The sequence below is a fragment of the Salvia hispanica genome, chromosome 2 (assembly GCF_029641045.1).
Source record: "Salvia hispanica isolate PSC_SH4W2 chromosome 2, Shi_PSC_v1, whole genome shotgun sequence".
Taxonomy (NCBI): Eukaryota; Viridiplantae; Streptophyta; class Magnoliopsida; order Lamiales; family Lamiaceae; genus Salvia; species Salvia hispanica.
Window position 1 is genome coordinate 29,313,646 of NC_142693.1, and position 21,198 is coordinate 29,334,843.

General features: G+C 39.0%; 2 protein-coding genes across 3 annotated transcripts; both read left to right on the forward strand.

Moving 5' to 3' along the window:
• On the forward strand, window positions 1-6,147 carry LOC125202714 (putative phosphoribosylformylglycinamidine synthase, chloroplastic/mitochondrial). 2 transcript variants are annotated; one of them, XM_048101160.2, is made up of 6 exons: window positions 1-171; window positions 692-802; window positions 925-982; window positions 1,080-5,265; window positions 5,354-5,423; window positions 5,994-6,147. In XM_048101160.2, the coding sequence occupies exons 3-4, from the start codon at window positions 941-943 to the stop codon at window positions 5,262-5,264; spliced, it is 4,227 nt and encodes a 1,408-aa protein (XP_047957117.1). In that variant the 5' UTR covers window positions 1-171; window positions 692-802; window positions 925-940; the 3' UTR covers window position 5,265; window positions 5,354-5,423; window positions 5,994-6,147. The 2 variants fall into 2 exon arrangements, with proteins under 2 accessions (XP_047957117.1, XP_088920543.1); XM_089064417.1 differs by having other exon boundaries at window positions 697-802.
• Window positions 6,148-7,353: 1,206 nt separating this feature from the next.
• On the forward strand, window positions 7,354-12,086 carry LOC125200992 (putative methyltransferase PMT11). Its single transcript, XM_048098849.2, has 9 exons — window positions 7,354-8,266; window positions 8,585-8,734; window positions 8,828-9,098; window positions 9,552-9,662; window positions 9,870-10,029; window positions 10,615-10,872; window positions 11,018-11,140; window positions 11,287-11,364; window positions 11,535-12,086. The coding sequence occupies exons 1-9, from the start codon at window positions 7,580-7,582 to the stop codon at window positions 11,740-11,742; spliced, it is 2,046 nt and encodes a 681-aa protein (XP_047954806.1). The 5' UTR covers window positions 7,354-7,579; the 3' UTR covers window positions 11,743-12,086.
• Window positions 12,087-21,198: the final 9,112 nt, after the last annotated feature.

The following is a 21,198-nucleotide window of genomic DNA, read 5'->3' on the forward strand; positions in this document are numbered from 1 at the left end:
GTAATGAAAAACAAAAAAACCCTAGAATTTCTCCATTCTTAATTCTCCGTCACACTTACCTTCTCCCTCTCCAGCGTTCACGCCACTCTCTCTTCCCTTCAGCCCTCCTTCTCCATCCTCCATTGAAGAATATTGAAAAGCTTGAAGCTTCACATCCATTCCGAAAAACTGGTAAAATTTCATATACTATATGTCATTCCTCTTGTATGCTTAATTTGAACTGAAAGATTAAAGTAATTTGGGGTATTTCATAGTAATTTGGAGACTTCTCCAAATATTATGAGCTGGAACTGGAGTGGATTACGTGAAGCTTACAATTCACAAAGTCCAAATAGTTATGACCTATAACTAGTGATTGGCTGTTTGCAGAGCTCTTCTTCTCGTCTGCAACTGAATACTAAAAAGATAAAAATTTGGAACACTCTAGCTCAATTTTTGAAAAAAATCTAAATAAGTTAGTTTTTCACTCTTTTGCTAACACATCAAATTTTGTTTCTTCATTCACCAGAAAAAGATTTCCCGCCTGAATGGCAGCTAAATTTTTCCAAAACTTGTGTTTCATTTATTGATAGATTGATGGATTAGTGGAAATAATGTTTTAATAATCAATAGAGAACATTACCTTTTTCTTTTTGTATAAATAATGTGTCTGTTGTGTTGACGCCGCACTCTTGTCTTCTTTTTTCTTTAGCATAGCCGCTGCCCTCTGTTGCTCCCAACGCCGCCGCCGCCTCCCTTTTAGGGGCAGTCTGCCGCCGTCGCTCATATTTCGGTCGTTGCACTGCTGGAAACTGTGAAAAAGGTATGGTCTCAGGAGCTTGTTTACTAATTAATATCGTCTTTGCTTAGTTTAGGGTTGTGTAAGGTGTTTGGTGGATTTAATAGCAATTTTTTTTTTTTTTTTTTTGTTTCTTGTGATTATAGTTCCGGGACAGGAGCAATGGCTGCCGCTTTTGAAATTACAGCAGCCGGATTTGCACAGGTATGTTTGTTCACTTCAATATTACTCATAAGTTTTAGCTAAATTTACTTGTTTTTTTGACTGATTAGTTACAAGTGCATGTGTTTTATCTCGGCAGGGTGCATACAGGCAGAAATTGGTTTTGCCTAAACATTCCTTTAGGCAAGCAAACTGCTTACTCTGGGGAAGGTTTCCGGGAAAGCAGCCTCCTTCTGTTAGAATTTCCCGTGTGTCAAGGCAAGTGAAGGTCAAAGCAGTGATCTCAAGGGATGTAGACAATTCAGTGAGCGCAGAACTGGAAAAGGTTCAGAGGGTTGCTGCGAAGGTTGTGCATTTCTACCGAGTTCCTTTACTACAGGATAATGAGGCTGCTGAGCTTCTGAAATTGATTCAGACGAAAGTTTCGAACCAAATTGTAGGGCTGAAAACAGAGCAGTGTTATAATATTGGTGTAGAAGGAGATCTTCCCAGTGACAAGCATTCAGTTCTGAGATGGCTCTTGGGGGAAACCTATGAGCCTGAGAATTTGGGGACTCAGAGTTTTCTTGATGAAGAGACCAGAACAAATGCAAGTGCTGTTATTGTAGAAGTTGGCCCTCGGTTGTCTTTCACCACTGCATGGTCTTCCAACGCCGTTTCAATTTGCCGAGCTTGCGGTTTGACAGAAATAAGCAGATTGGAGAGATCAAGGAGATACTTGCTGTACCTCGCCCCTGGTGCTTCGTTGGTAGAGAGTCAGATTAATGAAGTTGCTGCATTGGTGCATGACAGAATGACGGAGTGTATTTATGATCAAAAGCTCACATCTTTTGAAAGAGGAGTGGCCCCTGAGGAAATCTGTTATATACCTGTGATGGAGAAGGGGCGGAAGGCATTGGAGGAAATAAATGAAGAAATGGGTTTGGCCTTTGATGAGCAAGATTTGCAGTATTACACCAAGCTCTTCATGGATGACATCAAGCGAAATCCGACGAATGTTGAGTTATTTGATATTGCTCAGTCTAACAGTGAACATAGCAGGCATTGGTTCTTTACTGGAAAGATTGTTATAGATGGGCAACCAGTGGATAGGACTCTTATGCAAATTGTTAAGAGCACTTTGAAAGCGAACCCGAACAATTCAGTTATTGGCTTCAAGGACAACTCCAGTGCAATCAGAGGGTTTCCTGTGAATCAGTTGCGGCCAATCCACCCAGGTTTGACATGCCCGCTGGACATGAGTGCTCGTGACCTTGATATCCTGTTTACTGCTGAGACCCACAACTTCCCATGTGCCGTGGCTCCTTACCCTGGTGCCGAGACAGGTGCTGGAGGCAGGATTAGAGATACGCATGCAACTGGGAGGGGCTCATATGTTGTGGCATCTACAGCTGGTTACTGTGTTGGGAATCTGAATATTGAAGGCTCATATGCTCCATGGGAGGATTCATCATTCACATATCCATCAAACTTGGCTTCCCCGCTGAAGATTCTCATTGATGCCAGTAATGGTGCTTCGGATTATGGTAACAAGTTTGGTGAACCATTGATTCAGGGTTATACCAGGACTTTTGGAATGAGGCTGCCAAATGGGGAAAGACGAGAATGGTTGAAGCCAATAATGTTCAGTGCAGGCATTGGGCAGATTGATCACAGCCACATCACCAAGGGGGAGCCTGAAATCGGTATGCTAGTTGTCAAGATTGGAGGGCCAGCCTACCGTATTGGAATGGGTGGTGGTGCTGCATCCAGCATGGTTAGTGGCCAAAATGATGCTGAGCTGGATTTCAATGCTGTGCAACGTGGAGATGCAGAGATGGCACAAAAGTTATATCGAGTTGTCCGTGCTTGTATTGAAATGGGAGAGGACAATCCTATCATTAGCATTCATGATCAGGGTGCCGGGGGAAATTGTAATGTCGTCAAAGAAATTATATATCCAAAGGGTGCTACCATCGATATCAGGGCAGTGGTAGTAGGTGATTACACTATGTCAGTTTTGGAGATATGGGGTGCTGAGTACCAGGAGCAAGATGCTATTTTGGTGAATCCTGAGAGCCGTGACCTTTTACAGTCTATATGTAAAAGAGAGAGAGTATCAATGGCAGTCCTTGGATCAATTAGTGGTGAAGGGCGGATCACCCTTGTGGATGGTTTAGCTATGGAAAAATGCAACTCAAATGGACTACCTTCTCCACCCCCTGCTGTGGATCTTGAGCTCGAGAAGGTGCTTGGTGACATGCCCCAGAAAACTTTTGAATTTCACCGAGTTGCTAATGCTCTCGAGCCACTTGATATTGCTCCAGGGATAGCTGTTATGGATTCTTTGAAAAGGGTATTAAGGCTTCCTTCTATTGCTTCGAAACGATTCCTGACTACCAAAGTTGATAGGTGTGTGACAGGCCTTGTTGCACAGCAGCAAACTGTGGGTCCACTTCAGATTACACTTTCTGACGTTGCAGTAATTTCTCAGAGCTATACTGGCATTACAGGAGGTGCTTGTTCAATTGGGGAGCAGCCAATCAAAGGTCTTCTTAATCCAGGAGCTATGGCAAGGCTAGCCGTTGGAGAAGCTTTGACAAATCTTGTTTGGGCTAAGGTCACTTCTCTCTCTGATGTGAAGGCGAGTGGCAATTGGATGTATGCAGCTAAGTTGGACGGTGAAGGGGCAGCCATGTATGATGCTGCCATAGCTCTTGAAGAAGCAATGATTGAACTTGGCATTGCTATTGATGGTGGAAAGGATAGTCTTTCTATGGCAGCCCGTTCATCTGAAGAAGTTGTTAAGGCTCCTGGAAATCTAGTTATCAGTACTTATGTCACTTGTCCAGACATAACTAAAACTGTGACACCAGATTTGAAGCTTGGTGATGATGGTCTTCTCCTCCACATTGATTTGGCAAAAGGAAAGCGGCGCCTCGGTGGGTCAGCTCTGGCACAAGTATATGGCCAAGTTGGGGATGAGTGCCCCGATCTTGATGATGTCCCTTACCTCAAAAGTGTGTTCAATGCAGTGCAAAACTTGATTGAGGAAGGCTTGATTTCGGCTGGTCATGATATCAGTGATGGAGGATTGCTAGTAAGTGTTCTTGAGATGGCATTTGCTGGGAACTGTGGCATTTACTTGGATTTGACTACTCCTGAGAGTTGTAGTGTATTTGAAACACTCTTCGCCGAAGAGCTTGGCGTCATAATTGAGGTCAGCAAAACAAGTGTAGGTGTGGTGACGGAAAAACTTGCGGGTGCTGGAGTATCTTCTGTGATCATTGGTGAAGTCACATCCTCACCCATAGTTGAGCTAAAGATTGATGGTATCTCTCAGTTGACTGAAAAAACGTCCGAGCTTCGGGACTTGTGGGAAGAAACCAGCTTCGAGTTAGAAAAATTGCAAAGATTGGCATCTTGTGTGGAACTTGAGAAAGAAGGCCTCAAAAGTCGCCATGAGCCTTCATGGCGTCTGTCCTTCACTCCATCATATACAGATGAGAAATACATGAATGCTACTTCAAAACCAAAGGTAGCTATCATTCGTGAAGAAGGGAGCAATGGTGACAGGGAAATGTCTGCTGCTTTCCATGCCTCAGGTTTTGAACCTTGGGATGTCACTATGTCTGACCTTCTTAATGGAGGCATCTCATTGAATGATTTCCGAGGTATTGCCTTTGTTGGAGGATTTAGCTACGCCGATGTACTAGATTCGGCAAAAGGTTGGGCAGCTTCTATAAGATTCAACAAGCCTCTACTTGCTCAATTTCAAGAATTCTATGAGCGGCCAGACACTTTCAGTTTAGGTGTTTGCAATGGGTGTCAGCTCATGGCACTTTTAGGGTGGGTTCCAGGGCCCAAAGTTGGAGGTGTTCTTGGGGAGAATGGGGATCCATCACAACCGAGGTTCATACACAATGAATCAGGACGGTTTGAATGTCGTTTCTCAAGTGTGAAGATTGAGAATTCACCAGCTTTGATGTTCAAAGGAATGGAGGGCAGTACATTAGGTGTATGGGCTGCTCATGGGGAGGGAAGAGCTTATTTCCCGGATGATGACATTTTTAACAGTGTACTTGAATCAAGCCTGGTCCCCGTGAAATATTGTGACGACAATGGGAAGCCCACGGAAGTGTATCCTTTCAACGTGAATGGTTCTCCTTTAGGCGTGGCAGCAATTTGTTCCCCAGATGGCAGGCATCTTGCAATGATGCCTCATCCAGAACGCTGCTTCTTGATGTGGCAGTATCCTTGGTATCCCAAGAGCTGGAACGTGGACAAGAAAGGCCCAAGCCCGTGGCTACGCATGTTCCAGAATGCCCGGGAGTGGTGTTCATGAGGTTAGTTGACTTCCTGTTCCTCAAATGATGGAATACTCATTTGCTGTATATACGATTTTGATTCAGTTTTTCATTGATTTGTTGACAGGTCTTTCGCTGGAAATGTTGCACCTGTGTTGAGACGATTATTTTGGAGCCGAATTCTGACTTAATGGAAGGTATGCAGTTGGCTAAATCGTCTCGTACTCTGTTTCTAAATGACCAATTACTTGAATGAATCTATGCATGAGATCTTTCTTTCTAGCTGCCTGAGAGATGTTGTAAGTGTGCTTCTTCTGTTTAGAAACATAGTTGTTTGAGTATTCATCTCTCTGTGCTATGAATGAAATGCGAATTCTGTGGTTTCAATATTCTTCCTGGAAGAATCGAGTTTACTCAAACACTTCCCTTGGGAAGGAAATCGAAAGAATTGAGTTTAATTGTCAGTACATTTGAATCTCAGGTAGTTTGTGAGCTTTTAAAGTAAGATGTTTGTACTGTTTAAGGTTATTTTAACAAAGTGTAAGGAGCCTCGAATTGATAGTCATGAAATTTCTCGTGTTCCCTCGTGTGATTCTGTTTTCCGTCTGTTTCTTATATTGCTGTCTGGGTTTGCTTTGGTCAAGAATTCACTCACGCAGTTATCCCCTTAATACTCGCTGTGCACTGATTCCTCCCTCCGATGTAGTTTTCCGTCTTTCAAAGATAGCTGAACTTGTGAATTTATAAGTTCTTATTATTTTCTACAGGAGGAGGAAATTTTGATGTGGAAGAACTTGGATGGAAGTACGTTTGTTTTTCAATATTTGAATGTATACACACTGAGTTTCTCCATTGTTACATGAAGGAGCTTTGAACAGTGAAATGTGTTTTTGTTAATTAATGGTGATCTTTTTTCTTCTATTTTATAGTATGATCTACGATGCTATTCTGCCTTTATTTTATGCTTTTTAGCTCCCAATTAAAATTATTTTCTTGCTTGAAATAAGCAAAATTCAAGGGGAATACTATTACTTTATTTGGGGGAAATACTGTCTTACTATTTATTATATAAATTCTTTGATACTGCTTCTGTTATTAAGCATATCTTTAACAAAATTGGGAGCTGTCTACTTCAGCGAACCTCTTTTTTTAATCTTGTTGAGTTTGTGCCATTTGTTTGGTTATTTGTAATTGATACAGCAGTACAGCTATGAGAATACTAGTTTGAGTAAATATACCAATAATATATGTTTCTTAAGAAAATAAATTTGCGTTTCTCATAGTAAAATGTAGAGAAATGTGTATTGTCAAATTATGCATATAGTTGTTCTTAAACCAAAAGAATCTATCTAAATTAATTGGGGGGACACAATAAAATATTCTCCATTTAAATGCTGGATTAAATTATACTTATATAAATACATTATTCCATTTAAGTGCTCTAATGAAAATTAGAGATCCACATATAAGATTAAATATTAATTTTCCCTATAAAAAAAAATTCAAGAGATTACTATTACAACATTTTGTGAAAACTTATAAGCATACTTAGAGCTAATGAGCTCCTCAAACTTGTTTGTTACTTAATAAAAAGACCAGAAGATTTTATTTTATATGCTCGATGGAATTATTTTTTGTTTTATGATATGGAATATTTTCCCCATCCATAATTTAATGATCCATTTTCAATTTAACACAGGTTTTAAGAATTATTTTACTTTATAAATAAAATCGGGTAAAAAAAAAATAGTGGAAACGTGAATATCAGTTTTATATAAAAATATTTGCGTAACAACTTTCAAATTCACCTATAAATTAGTACTAGTACTAAACTATATGGCTTAATTTTGATTGTAAAATCAGAATAAGTGAATAGTTTGATTATAAAATCACAATAAAATTTCGATAATTTGCAAGATTTTATGAATTTAGCGGTAAATTACTTAGTAGTTTGAGAGTTTGACCATAATTTTGCGGAGTAAAAGGAAAAAAAATAAAGATTAAGAGAATGAGAAAGCATTCAACAATGGCAATAATTTGGCTAAAGCGACCTAATTATATTTATATTAAGACGTAATTATATGAGAATGAATTTATTCATGCATAATATAAAATCTCGAAATTGAATATCGATTTGCCACAGAAATCAAATCAGAAATCGCGAAGCTCCGGCGGCATTGATGCCAGAGCGCCGCTTCTCTCACTTCACTTCCTCCTCACTCTTCCTCTTTCCAATTTCCAATCCACACATAATTAGCCGCATTTCCTTGTTGATATACTAACTCTCACTCTCTCTCACACACTCACACCGACACAATTTCACACAGCTTTGGGATCTAGCGATTTCCTCACAATGAAGGGGATTACTGCCAGCGGCGGCGGCGGAATTTCCGATCTCTGCAAATCCGCCGCGCTGATCCGAATCTCAGGGTTTCTACTCATTTCAGTCGTTTTCTTCTACGTAGGCAAGCATTTCTCCGACGGCTCAGCGCAGCAGCTCCTTTTCTTCACCCCTCAGCAGGATTCAGGCTCCGCCGCGGTTGGACTCTCTCCCAACCTCGGCAAAGCCTTCGATGTCTCTTCAGTTGTGAATGAAACCGCCTCATCATCGCCGCCGACGGAGAATAGCCAGATTGAGCCGCAGCAAGCGGCCGCGGATCCTCCTCCGCCTCCGCCGGCGGTGGAGAAGATGGGGGTGGTGGATGAGAATGGTAAGATGACGGATGATTTTGAGGTGGGGGAGTATGACCCGGAATTGGTGGAGAATTGGTCGAAGAAGAATGAGAGTGAGGGTTTGGAGAGCGATGGGAAAGGGGATGAGGTTAGGGTTAGGGTGAAGAAGTTCCCGCTGTGTGCGGCGAGTATGAGGGAGTATATACCTTGTTTGGACAATGAGGAGGCGATTAAGCAGCTGGATTCGACGGAGAAAGGGGAGAGATTTGAGCGGCATTGCCCTGAAGAGGGGAAGGGCTTGAATTGTATTGTCCCTGCTCCTAAAGGCTACAGAACTCCAATCCCATGGCCCAGAAGCCGTGATGAGGTAACATTTTCCGTTGCTTGAATCAGCTGTTTCGGTTTATAGCATCAGATTTTGATATTTTGGTGTTGGCTTTTGGGTAATGGCATTGTCATCATGTTTTTGAAGTTAAGCTAACCATAGTTATATGATTGGGTTGTAATTCTGTTGTGAAAGCGTGATTCTTGATCAGTTTTATCAAGCTCCTATTTCTTTTGCCTTTTACGATTGGTTGGGCGGAGTTGGCATTGGCGAGTTCATGTTAGAGCATGTCAAAAGTTTACAAGTTTGAAACACAGTCATGAACATTTGGTGGATCATATATTGGTGTATATTATGCAGGTTTGGTTTAGCAATGTTCCACATGCTCGTTTAGCTGAGGATAAAGGAGGCCAGAATTGGATCGCCATTGACAAGGACAAATTCAAGTTTCCTGGAGGTGGGACGCAGTTCATTCACGGAGCTGATCAATATTTGGATCAATTCGAAAAGGTTTCTGTTGTTACCGTCTTTAAATGTAGCTTTTGAATTAAAAGGGAATATGTGGTGCGTTTTGGTATCTTACGTGAGACTAAAACTGTGTAGATGCTCCCTGAAATTGCATTTGGTCGACATACTCGGGTTGCTCTGGATGTTGGTTGTGGTGTTGCGAGCTTTGGTGCTTATTTACTCTCACGGAATGTTCTCACCCTCTCTGTGGCCCCAAAAGATGTTCATGAGAACCAGATACAATTTGCACTTGAACGTGGAGTGCCAGCAATGGTTGCAGCATTTGCAACAAGGCGCTTGCTTTATCCAAGTCAAGCATTTGATCTGATACACTGTTCAAGGTGTAGAATCAACTGGACTCGGGATGGTATGATTTTATATCTAAAAAACTATGCCGTTGCTTTAATTAACTCTTTTCAAGTTCTCATCTTTACATATTTGAATTGCAAAAGGTGTTTATGAGTTTTCAAATTATAAAATCTAATTTTAGGAACTCCACAGGAAAGTTATGTATATTGTCCATGAAATCTGAAAATTTTGTAGTAATTTATTTTGATTTCATGTGAATAATTAACAGTCCTAATGGTGAAAAGTGTTAAGTTTGGGCCTCTGGTGAATTATTTGTGATACTTTCTTTAGCACTACACTACTTAAAAACTTGATGTTGCACTTGTACTACTACATCTACTTATCTATATCAGACATTTGTCTTTCTAAATATTTACTTTTATTTGATTAGTCTGTGAAAATCAGAACTTTCTCTGATAGATGACCCTTGCTAAATCATGGTTACCTTCTCTTGCGTTATGCCGCTCTATAGATGGGATTCTGCTACTTGAGATCAATAGAATGCTCCGAGCAGGTGGTTATTTTGCTTGGGCCGCACAACCCGTTTATAAACATGAAGCAGCCCTTGAAGAACAATGGGAAGGTAATTTCTTTTAAATAAGCTTAGAACACTTGGTTTCCAAATATTTTGCTTAAATAGTGTTTTGTTTCTTGTAACTGTGGTTGATTACTAAGAGTGTTGGAGAGAGGCTCTGCAGTTCATTTTATAATGTTCTGGCCACCTAAATATAAGCAAGACCTCTGGAAACAATTTATTAAGTAATTAAAATTTGTCTTTTGTTACTTTCAGAGATGGTTAATCTTACAACTCGACTTTGTTGGACACTTGTGAAGAAGGAGGGTTACATTGCCATATGGCAGAAACCATTAAATAACAGCTGCTATTTGAGCCGTGAAGAAGGAACACTGCCACCATTGTGTGCTCCCGATGATGATCCCGATAAAGTTTGGTAGGCGTCTTCTTTAGTCGATTTTTTTTATTTTTTTTGTACACATCTGTCCAAGAAATTTTATCATCCGACAACGGTCAATGTAACTGACTGTTATAGGTTCACATGTTATGCTGGTTATATCGATAGCTTAATCATGTGATGCATTTCTGAGTAGTTTGCTGATTTAATGGAGCATGTTGAGATCATGCTGTATTTTTAGTAGTTTCACAGTCTGATTGAGTAGCTGATGTGTGAATATTGATATGAGTTACGAAAATGGGAGTGCACATGGTTTCATCTTGATGTGAAGCCACTAGTGAGAAGCATCATATTTCTGTTATTTGTCTATGTGAAATCAAGTGACTGAAATTTGCAGCAATTAGATGAAGAAAGGCTGATGTTCTTGAGATTCGATTGTTAGTTACACCACAAGGTCCACTTCAGACATTGCAATACGATTACAAATTATGTTTTACTTATTTGAGCATTTACTAGTTAGATGTGGTTGATAGTAATATACTAGTACTAATTTGCTTTTTAGAAGAGCTGTAAGGGGAATTTATCTTTGGATCTCAAGAGTTTTCCTTCTAAATATCATTGTAGGTACGTTGATTTGAAGGCATGCATATCACGTTTACCTGAGGAAGGATATGGGTCAAACATCACAGCCTGGCCGGAACGCTTACAGACTCCTCCGGACAGGCTTCAGAGCGTACAAATTGATGCTTATATATCCAGGAAAGAACTTTTCAGGGCAGAATCAAGATATTGGAAAGAAATAATTCAGGGTTATGTACGCGCTTTGCATTGGGGCAAGTTCAAACTTAGGAATGTACTAGACATGAGGGCCGGCTTTGGAGGGTGAGTTTTATGCACTTGTATTTTCTAGCTATTTGTTTTGTGGTGCTGTTTCTGACTTGATAACTAGAATACTGAAGTAGCAATGTATATATTGTGATGTCCATTATAAAATCCAACACAAAGCTAATTCCTCTCTTTAATGTAGTTTCGCAGCAGCACTGATTGAAAACAAACTGGATTGCTGGGTGCTCAATGTTATTCCTGTTAGTGGACCTAATACATTGCCCGTCATATATGACCGTGGTCTTATTGGAGTTATGCATGACTGGTATGAACTCAACAATGTTATCTTAACACATGATATGCCTATAAATGCAAATTTTCTGAGGAATGGATGGATTGTTGTATCTAGAAGCTTCTTGTATCTTGTGTACACCGGAAAAAACAATGCATGACCAAAACACAACTTTTCAGGTGCGAACCATTTGACACATACCCAAGAACCTACGACTTAATTCACGCTGCTGGACTTTTCTCAGTTGAACGAAAAAGGTACTCCTTCACACTTCTGCTTTAGTTATGATACTAATATTCTTCTGGCTGCTCAAGTGGGTGGTTCTTTCTTGATTTAGAATCGTAGGTTTTCGTAGAGAACGGGACTTTAGCTAGACACTTAATTTCCTTTAGCTTGTCACATGAGTTTTTGTGGTTCTTTTGAGCAGATGCAATGTCTCAACCATCATGCTAGAGATGGACCGAATTCTGAGGCCTGGTGGGCACGTGTACATTCGCGATTCCCTCGGTATTATGGATGAACTTCAAGAGACTGGAAAAGCTCTGGGTTGGCACGTATCGATGAGGGACACCTCCGAAGGACCTCATGCCAGTTATAGGATCTTGACATGTGATAAGCGCCTCCTACGCGCCTGAGGAAGCAGGGCATCATAGGTAGTGGTTGTACATTCCGGGACCGGTCCACGGCCGCAGTAACTAAAGGTATCGTCTGCAAAGAAGTTACTCTGCGAGCATCAAGGAATGGTATAAGCGGTTGCTTTTTTCTTCAGAATCAGTAATATTGCAATATGCATAGCTCAACTCCTTTGTAACATATAGCTAAAAAGTCTGTGGTTTCATTTTTCCTTTTTTTATTTTTTAAATTTAATTTGTTGCTGTTATTTGGTTCTTGTATTCCCTTAACTTTAATTATTATCACTCCAATTAGTGTTTCAAAGTAATTATGGGCGCATTAAATATAAAATTTTTGTTTATCTTTATGTCTATTGTTAGAAATTTCATTTAATAAGGTGTACATTTTGTCTAGATTTGTCGCACCTAATGATATATTTTCGGCCATTTTATTTTGGAAAAAAACCGAAGTTTTCCTAATCCTTTTAATGTACTGAACATGATTAATTCATAGTTCATAATACGATAAAAATGAAAGTTAGTAGTAGTAATCATTTAAATATTATAGTAAGTGTTAGTGGGCCAAGTTGTATTGATTGATCATTATTCGAAGGCCCATATAGCTACGTTGAGGCTATTGGGCCATTCACATTGGCCCATGCAGCTCTTGTATTTTGATTATTGGATTGTAAGTTGTGTTTAGAATTGAATTGTGTTTTAGTTGCAATGTTACGAAAGTGAAATATTGTGTATTTCAGTTTCAATTTTTGTTTCATGAATAAAAAAAATGACTAAGACGTGAAATGATAATTTTTTAATTTATACCATACGTTATCCAACTCAATATTAATTTCTACTTTCTTCGTTTTTGAAAATTATAAACATTAGTTATGTACGAGTTTTAATGCATAATTGATCAAGTAAAAGAGATAAGAGAAATAATAATGTAAATAGTGTTAATGGAGAGTAAGGTTTACATTATCAATAGTGTAGTTGGAGTCCCAAAATTTAAAAGTTTATACTATATTTTAGGGACTGACTAAAATAGAAATAACTCATTCTTTTAAGGGATGGAGGGAGTATTTATTTTGAGTTCGGTGCGCATGAAGTGGTGTATGTATTGTGTTTTGTGTGCGCCTGCGTGTAGTGTGTGCCGTTTGTGTATTATATTTGTGTTGTATGGTGTATAAATATGTTACTAGTACTATAACTTAATAGGTTTGAAAGAGTACTAATTTAAAATTATTTTAAAATTATTTTCAATTCAATATATTTAAATTATAGAGTGCATGAAGTTGGCCGTTAAATTAAGAAATTCAAAGGGAGTTGTGAGGTAGGTTCATCTTACCAATCCAATTACGTGTATTGACGCCACGTGTTGGCGACTTCTTTTTGAATCAGCATCCATTTCATTTGTTCTTGATTAAGTCTTTTTTACACGTGTCAATGTCAAATAATATTCATTTAAAGATTGAAAGCCAACCAAAAATATCTCCTCGACTTGGAAATTCTATTTTAATAGCTAGGTAGAGGATTAATCATTTTTTATGTTCACATAAATTGTGAGTTATTTTAACTACAATCCCTATCAAGATTGCATTATAGGGATATCGATTGATGTCAAAAATTCGGATTGACTTCAATAAATTAAAAACTAGAGGATTCTGATTGAATTGGTGAAGCATCAAATACTCTCGTGCTATAAATATAGAATGATAAAAAATATATATATAATAATTTTTTTTTCTACTTTCTAACTTAGTTGTCTGTATGGATTAACCGACAATCCAAAAATTTATAGTTAGAGATTGATAATTTTAATATGAAAAAAAAAATCAACCTGGATAGCTCGATAGCCAAGCGAATTGGTCCAAATCCGAGTGATTTGAGTCGATTAATCTCACTTTAAAGCATAAGAATAATCACTTCTAACACTCTGATTGTTCCACTTAAAAAAAACGTTTCACTTCATTGTATTTTAGTTTATATTTACAATGACTTAAAACTAATAAAGTGCTTGAAAAAAGTTTTATTGTTGAGTCTTTATACAATAAAAACCTAAAATCAATACACTTGGCTATTGTTTCGAGTCATGAATAAAGAAACTTTATAATTGTATAAATTGTCATACGTATTTAGGTACAACCACATATCTCCTCAAATCCAATCAAGCAATTCTATTATAAGAGAGATGAAATTAAAAATCACGTGATCAAACTCGTATTAAAAAAAGGAAGTTGGACTTCTATTTTTTCTTTTTCTTTTTCCATTATATAATGATTAAAATATCCGAATTAGGAAATATTCAAATCTTCTAATCCAAAATTAGGCGTCGCGATCCGTAACAGCTAAGGAGAGCGACAGGGGCAATCTCGTCACTATGGAACACGGCGACGTGGCGCGATGAGAGAGGTCGCAATCGCGGTGCACCAAATAGCTAAAGATGAGGGCGCACCCACCTAATGACCTATGTTGGTTGTTCTAGTTTTGATGATTATGAGTTGTCGCTGCCAGCTAAAGTTGGAGAAATGGATTTCGTATCAAAATGGGTCCCAAATATATTTTTATACGTCTCTTTGTCAACCCAAGCATCAACCGCATTTCCACGTTAGAGCATCCGCAACGCGCCACGTGGTGCACGATCGCCGCCTAAGTAGACGGCGGAGCACGCCGTGCTTATGTGCACTGGCGTGTAAATTCTCATAGGTGCCCTCAAGTGTTGGCGGAGCACGCCGTGCTTGTGTGCACTGGCGTGTAAATTCTCATAAGTGCCCTCAGGTGTTGACGTACGCCTGAAACATGTGAGTTTCTACAAAAGTAAAAGAGCATCATCAATGCACAGTGGGAGGGCATTTTTTGATGGGACGAGGCTACAAGGAGGATCCGTTGCGAGTGGCGGGAGCATGATGTGACGAGCGGGCGGTGCATGACGTATCGAAAGAGGGCGAACTGGGTCGCCACTTGCCTTCACCTTCTCGTCCAATTTGTGGTTGCCATTCACGTTACATGCGAGTTGCCAAAATATTTTGGCTGTGTTTTTCTTTAATAATATTTTTTTCGTTCATTTGTAGCAGAGACATTTTTTTGAGCTTGAAAATTAAGAAAATTGAATTAATTGGATTAAATATAGAGAAAATAAAATGGAAATAGAGTTCATTTGTAGTAGAGATATTTCTTTTGAGCTTGAAAATTAAAAAAATTGAGTTAATTGGATTAAATAGAGAGAAAATAAAATGGAAATAGAATAAAGTGGAGAGGTTAAGAGATATACTCCCCCCGTCCGCGAATGGAAGTCATGTTTTTCCATTTTAGTCCGTCCGCGAATAGGAGTCCCGGTTCACTTTTATCATAAATGGTAATATGGTCTTACCTTCTTCTAACTCATTTCACTCATATATTTCATTTAAAATTAATATATATACAAGTGAGACCCCCATTCCACGGACTTTTTTCACCCACTTTTCTAACATTTCTTAAATCCCGTGCCGCCAAGAAATGAGACTCCTAATGGCGAACGGATGAAATAATAAAGTAAGAGAAATGAGATGTGTTACTTTTGCCAAAAAAATGACTCAATTGGAGTAAGACAATCCAAAAATGAATTGACTCAGTTACAGTGGGAATATTTTGTAAAATCAAATTTTTTTATTCCATTTATTAAAAATTAAACTAATTTAATTATAAAATTTATTTAAATCGAATTTTATACATAAGGACTTGATTTAATCACGGCGAGATGCAGTGCAAATGCATGTCCCGCATGCGTACGATATAAGGTTTTGATATTTTTATTATTGTGTACCACATGCAATTCTAAAAATTGAAAATAAATATATATTCTCTATTAATAATACTCATTATGTCCAACAGAAATAGGACCAAGGTTATTCTCATGTAGGTTTACAAATGAAAAATAATTTTGGTAGAAACTTATACTTTCTTGTATGTCTTTTCTTTTCTTAATGAAAGCACAGTTTTATTAATTGGTCACATATTATGATGTAAAAGTTCACTAATCGGAAAACATCATACTCCCTCCGTCCCAAGATAAGTGAACTAAAACTTTTCAGCACGGAATTTAAGAAATGAAATTTTATTAGTAAAATAGAAAGTGAATTATAAGTAAGAGCATCCAATAAGAATAGGTCAGCCATAGGCCAGCCACTCTCTCTCCCTGCCATGTCAGCAGCACTAAAATTCCACCTGCCACGTCAGCATTTACTCAAATAGGCCAGCCGCAATAAAAATAATTCAAAAACAACTACATTTACGGAATTAAATTTACGATTAAATTACGGAATGAAATTTACGAGACGTATACAGGAAAAATCATTCATTTCATTAAAATAAAACCCCACGGAGAAGAGGTTTCTCTACTCGATGCTCGAGAACATGCGGGTGGATTTGGATACCTCGAGGGCACTGGTGGGGGGTTCAGACGCGGGCTCAGATACCCCGCGTGGCGGCGGCGAGGATGGCGGCGGCAACGACGAGGAGTAGAGAGTGGCGGGGCTCGTGTGTGGAAGCCTTTTTTTATTTTCGCCGCCGCCACGTGGGGTATCTGAGCCCGCGTCTGAACCCCCCACCAGTGCCCTCGAGGTATCCAAATCCACCCGCATGTTCTCGAGCATCGAGTAGAGAAACCTCTTCTCCGTGGGGTCGGTTGCGGCCTTCCACTCTTGGAAGACCGCGAACATCCGTTCCTCCGTTTTTGCACGCGAGAGTAAGGTGTACGCGCGTGGGGGGCGAGTGCCGAGATGACCTCCTGGGGCGATAGGGGGGATCCTCTCCTCGCTGCCCGTTGCGCCCGCCTTTGGCCAACCGGGCGAGGGCGACGAATAGAGGATGGAGGGGACGGAAACTCCTCAGCATCCGGGGGGAGGTCGTGGGATCTGCCGCTGCTGCCGCTGTAGTCGCCGGAATAGTTCAGCCTCTGCTTCTTCGGCCACCCAGCGTCGCACCCCGCCCGGAACTTCTCGGAGTCCTTCAGCAACACATAGCATTCCCAGAAGGTGAACTCCTTATACTTCCCCGGCAAGGGGAACTGACTCTCCGCTATCCTCCGGGCGTCCTCCTCATTCTGCCCACTAGTCAGCTGGCGGAGGGCGTTGGCGTACAACCCCGAAAATCGGCCGATCGCGGCCCTGATCGTTCCCACCCCTTCCGGCACTTCTCCCCGCTGTAGTCCTTCCCGTGTGGGCAGTTCCTCCTGTAGGCTGCTCTAATCTTCGCCCACATGTTGACGACCCGCTGGTTGTTCGCAACCACCGGATCGTCGCAAACCGAAAACCATCCCTTGGCCACGCCGGCGTACTCATCCTCCGTCCACTTCCTCCGCGTGGGAGTGTCGTCAACAGCGGGCTGCGACGACTCGCCGACCACCTTGCCCTTCCCCTTGGCCTTCTTCTTCTTCGGCGCAGCCCGACCCATTGGAACGGGAGTGTTCGGCTCCCCGAGATCGATCTCCATCTCATGCAATGACAAAAGGTCATCGCCAGTGAACTGTGTCTCCACTTGGGTCGACGTGTGAGATGAAGCCGTCAAAAAATCAAGAGAGGGACGATAGACCGTGCCCCCCCCGGTGGCCCCTGCATCCCGGGCTGCATCCCTCCCTGCCACAATGGCGGCCGATCGGTGGCCGATCGCTGGTCGATCGGCACGCCACAATGGCGGCCATTGCATCGGCCAGCGCCCTCAAATCGGCTAGCCCACGCCGATTTTCTCGCCGATTCTTAGTTGGCCGGTTGCAATAGTTCGGCTAGCCAACCGGCTAGCGACGCGAATCGGCTAGCCGCTATTGTGGATGCTCTAAGAGAGTTAATAAAGTAGATAGAAAAAGTAAGAGAAAGAATGCCAAATAAGTAAATGACTCATTTATTTTGGGACGCCCCAAAAAAAGAATGTGAATTGCTTATTTTGGGACGAACGGAATAGAAAAATCTAATCATTTGGATATTTATCACTAAAATGTGCATTCTTGTTGACCTAACAAAATTAAATACTAACAGTTGGGTGTTATTTTGGATGGTTGTTAATATAGGGCGATAGATATTTAAAATCACTCTTATACTACTACGTAATTAGCTATTTTTGACCGAGCTACTACTCACATTATTGCACTTCTCTGAAATGATATTTTATACTTAACGGCTAATATCATACTATTATACTATGTTTAAATTGTTGAATACATTTAATAAACATAATTTTAGTTCCGTAAATCAGAAATTACTTTCTAATCAAACATATATATAATCATGAATCATCCATAATAGTAGTGCTTAACTTCTCCGATACTTAAATAAGTTTGACATAATTCGACTACAAAACAGTACTCCCTCTGTTTCCCTCCGTTCACTCGTAGTTGAGTCATTTTTCCATTTTAAGAAGTTCTCTCATAGTAGTTGAGTCATTTTTCCATTTTAAGAAGTTCTCTCATAGTAGTTGAGTCATTTCTATATATAGTAGTAACATTTTCATCTTTCTTATTTTACTCTCTTTCACTTTATTTTCTCTACCTATTCTTTTTTTTACTCTATTCTCTCTACCTTTTTTATCTTTCTTATTTTTTTATCAATTTATTTAACACATTCAATATTTCTTTCTTAAACTACGTATCGAAAAGTTTCATCTCAACTATAAAGGAACAAAGGGAGTAATATGCAGAAGTAATTATCATCGATCATACGTGAAATATTTGTGCTGCCCTACTTAGATCGTCTGGAACCTAAAACTTTGGAGGCAATTATTTAAAAGGCTTCAGATAGAAGATTATAAATTATCAGCTCGCCTGCTCGCCTATGTGTATTTTAATTTTTAATTTAAATTTCTTCATAGTTTTTTTTCATACATAATTAAAAAATCATAATCAATATAATAACAATAGGGACTGTTTGGTGGAGTATAATTTCAAATATCCAACCAATATATCATACCATCCACCATAATCCCAAATCAATCCACAATTCAACAATCCACCACATTTTAGATTAATCGGGGAAGAAATGGTGAGGAAGAGAGAAGGGATGATGCGACTAGGGTTTAGCCGATCGTCACCACCATGTTTCAGATTGATCGAGGAAGAAAGATACTCCAAAAAGTGTGAAATCACGTACAACTGGAGTGAGATAAATTTTACTATTCCAAACTTCCTTTCAAAATAATCACGTCCATCATATTTATAGTCATATTAACACTGTTGGGCTGAGATTAACACACTAATCCGGACCTAATACACCCTAAATGAAATAAACAATGAATCGCTTAGCTGTTTTGTCGCCATCAATTGATTAGGAATGAATATATTTTGGTTGTTGCCTAACTAAAAGTTGGACTATCGTACAACGCTTTTCTATTAAATAATGACAAAGTAATAATATTATTTTTTTCCGACACCTCGACTTTGAGCTTCTACTAAACAATATTACAAAGTTGATTAAACATGGGAAGCTAAGGCTGATTAATAAATTAAGACACAAAATGGTCGGTATTGTTTGATTAACACGTGGCATCACTACTAACCCACCATTAGATGCATCTTTTCTTGCTAATTTATTTAGGATGGGGAGATTTGGCCTCATTGTGCAGCGATTTTGACTAATTAGTTTATTGTCGAAAGTTTGTGATTGTTGGGCTAATGCTATTGGTTGATTTTAATACTCCTAATTTGTCTCTTGCATTATTTATCATTATATTATGGAGTAGTTTTTTCCTTAACTAGTTGAAAAGTTTAGTAAAATGGGTGCTTCTATTTCAGGATTTGGAGTATAATGATAAGAAAAATAACTGTAATAGGAATATAATAATATGCTAACTAATTTTAAAGTGCTACGTGCTGTCACGTGGCATGAAAAATACAATATTGTATACAGAAAAATGCAATACAAATTTGTAGAAGCTATAAATGAATTTCGGCATATTGTATTTTTTTTATATGCAAATTGCATTTTTTATTATTGAGTTTTGCATTTTAGATATTGACTGTTTAATTTGTATTTTATATCTAGACGGATTGCATTTATATATATGAAAATGCAAAACTTAACAATATAAAATGCAATTTATGTGAAAATGCAAAACTTAACAATATAAAATGCAATTTGCCTATAACTAAAATGCAATATGCGGAAATGCATGTACAACTTGACAAATGTGTGTTGCATTTTTTGTTATACAATATTGCATTTTTCGTGCCACATGGCAGTATATGATTAAATATATGTTAACATTTTAATTAAGGATGCGTCCTAGTGCTCACCTATTCTAATATATTAAAAGAATAAAGATGTTTTTATACGGTATCATCCATAAAATAATAATTTCATGAATTTTAATTTGAATTAATTAGAATAAATGATCTTATTGACTTTTTAAACCTCTATATGATTACAACTTTATGTTTATTTCAAATAGATAAGAAAATTATTCAATGAGAGATGATAATTTGACTCAAGTATAATAATTATGAAAATTTGCATAAATTATACTCCCCTCGTTCCCAGTGGCCGATCCAAGAATTTTTATTCATAGGTACGAGTCATATGATAAATCATTATATAACAGAAGCGGGGTGGTGCGGTGCGGTGCGTCAGCGGCTTAGCGGTGCCTGCCGGTGAGAGGATTTATTCCAACAGAAGCTAATTGGGAATGGGCGGCTAAGCGGCTAGGTTTTTGGAATTTTAGTTAGAATTAAATTGATTTTTTAGCTTTTATTAACTCCTTTCATAGCTGAATAGGAGTAGTCGAATATGAGTAGGTAGGGGTGGCGAAACGGGTACCCGCGGGTATCCGCACCGGAATTTGCGGGTACCCACACCCGATTTCAGCCACATACCTTGTCCCGATACCCGAGTCATGTATCTCGCACTTAACGCAGAGAGTACCCGACCCGAAACTGCCATTTTTTGTATGTACTACGAATGTTGTGGTACAACGAATATATGTATAAGTGTGTTTGCTGTGAATCCAAGCGCCCAACTGCTATAGATCAACAAACTACAAACGCATATGTATGTATGTATGTGTCATGTGTGTGCTTCTAAAATCTAAAATGAATCCTAATTTACAAAATTATCGAGTATTGCGGGTGTATCAGGTATACCCGATGCCCGCAATTCTAAGATTATACTACCCGCACCCGCCCTGATACCCGCTTTTATCGGTATCGGGAATTACCTGCTACCCGTTTCGCCACCCTAGAAATAGGGGTACATTTTAATATAAAATTAAAATTATATATATATATATATAAATATATATATATATATATATATATATATATACACATAATAGTACTAAATAAAAAAAAATGGGGGGTCATTCGAACCCTCTTGTTACGACCTCCATCCGCCACTGCTCGTTCCACAATAAGAATCTCGTTTTGCCATTTTGGTGCATCATAAAATAAGAGTAAGATTTCACCTTTACTATAAAGGGTAAGTAGGTCACATATTCTATTAACTTATTTTACTCACATTTTAT

Coding starts and splice junctions, on each gene's coding strand:
- LOC125202714 (XM_048101160.2), top strand. CDS start 941: ATGGCTGCCGCTTTTGAAATTACAGCAGCCGGATTTGCACAG. Junction 983..1,079: donor CAGCAGCCGGATTTGCACAG/GTATGTTTGTTC, acceptor TTATCTCGGCAG/GGTGCATACAGGCAGAAATT.
- LOC125200992 (XM_048098849.2), top strand. CDS start 7,580: ATGAAGGGGATTACTGCCAGCGGCGGCGGCGGAATTTCCGATCTCTGC. Junction 8,267..8,584: donor GGCCCAGAAGCCGTGATGAG/GTAACATTTTCC, acceptor TATATTATGCAG/GTTTGGTTTAGCAATGTTCC. Junction 9,099..9,551: donor AATCAACTGGACTCGGGATG/GTATGATTTTAT, acceptor GCCGCTCTATAG/ATGGGATTCTGCTACTTGAG.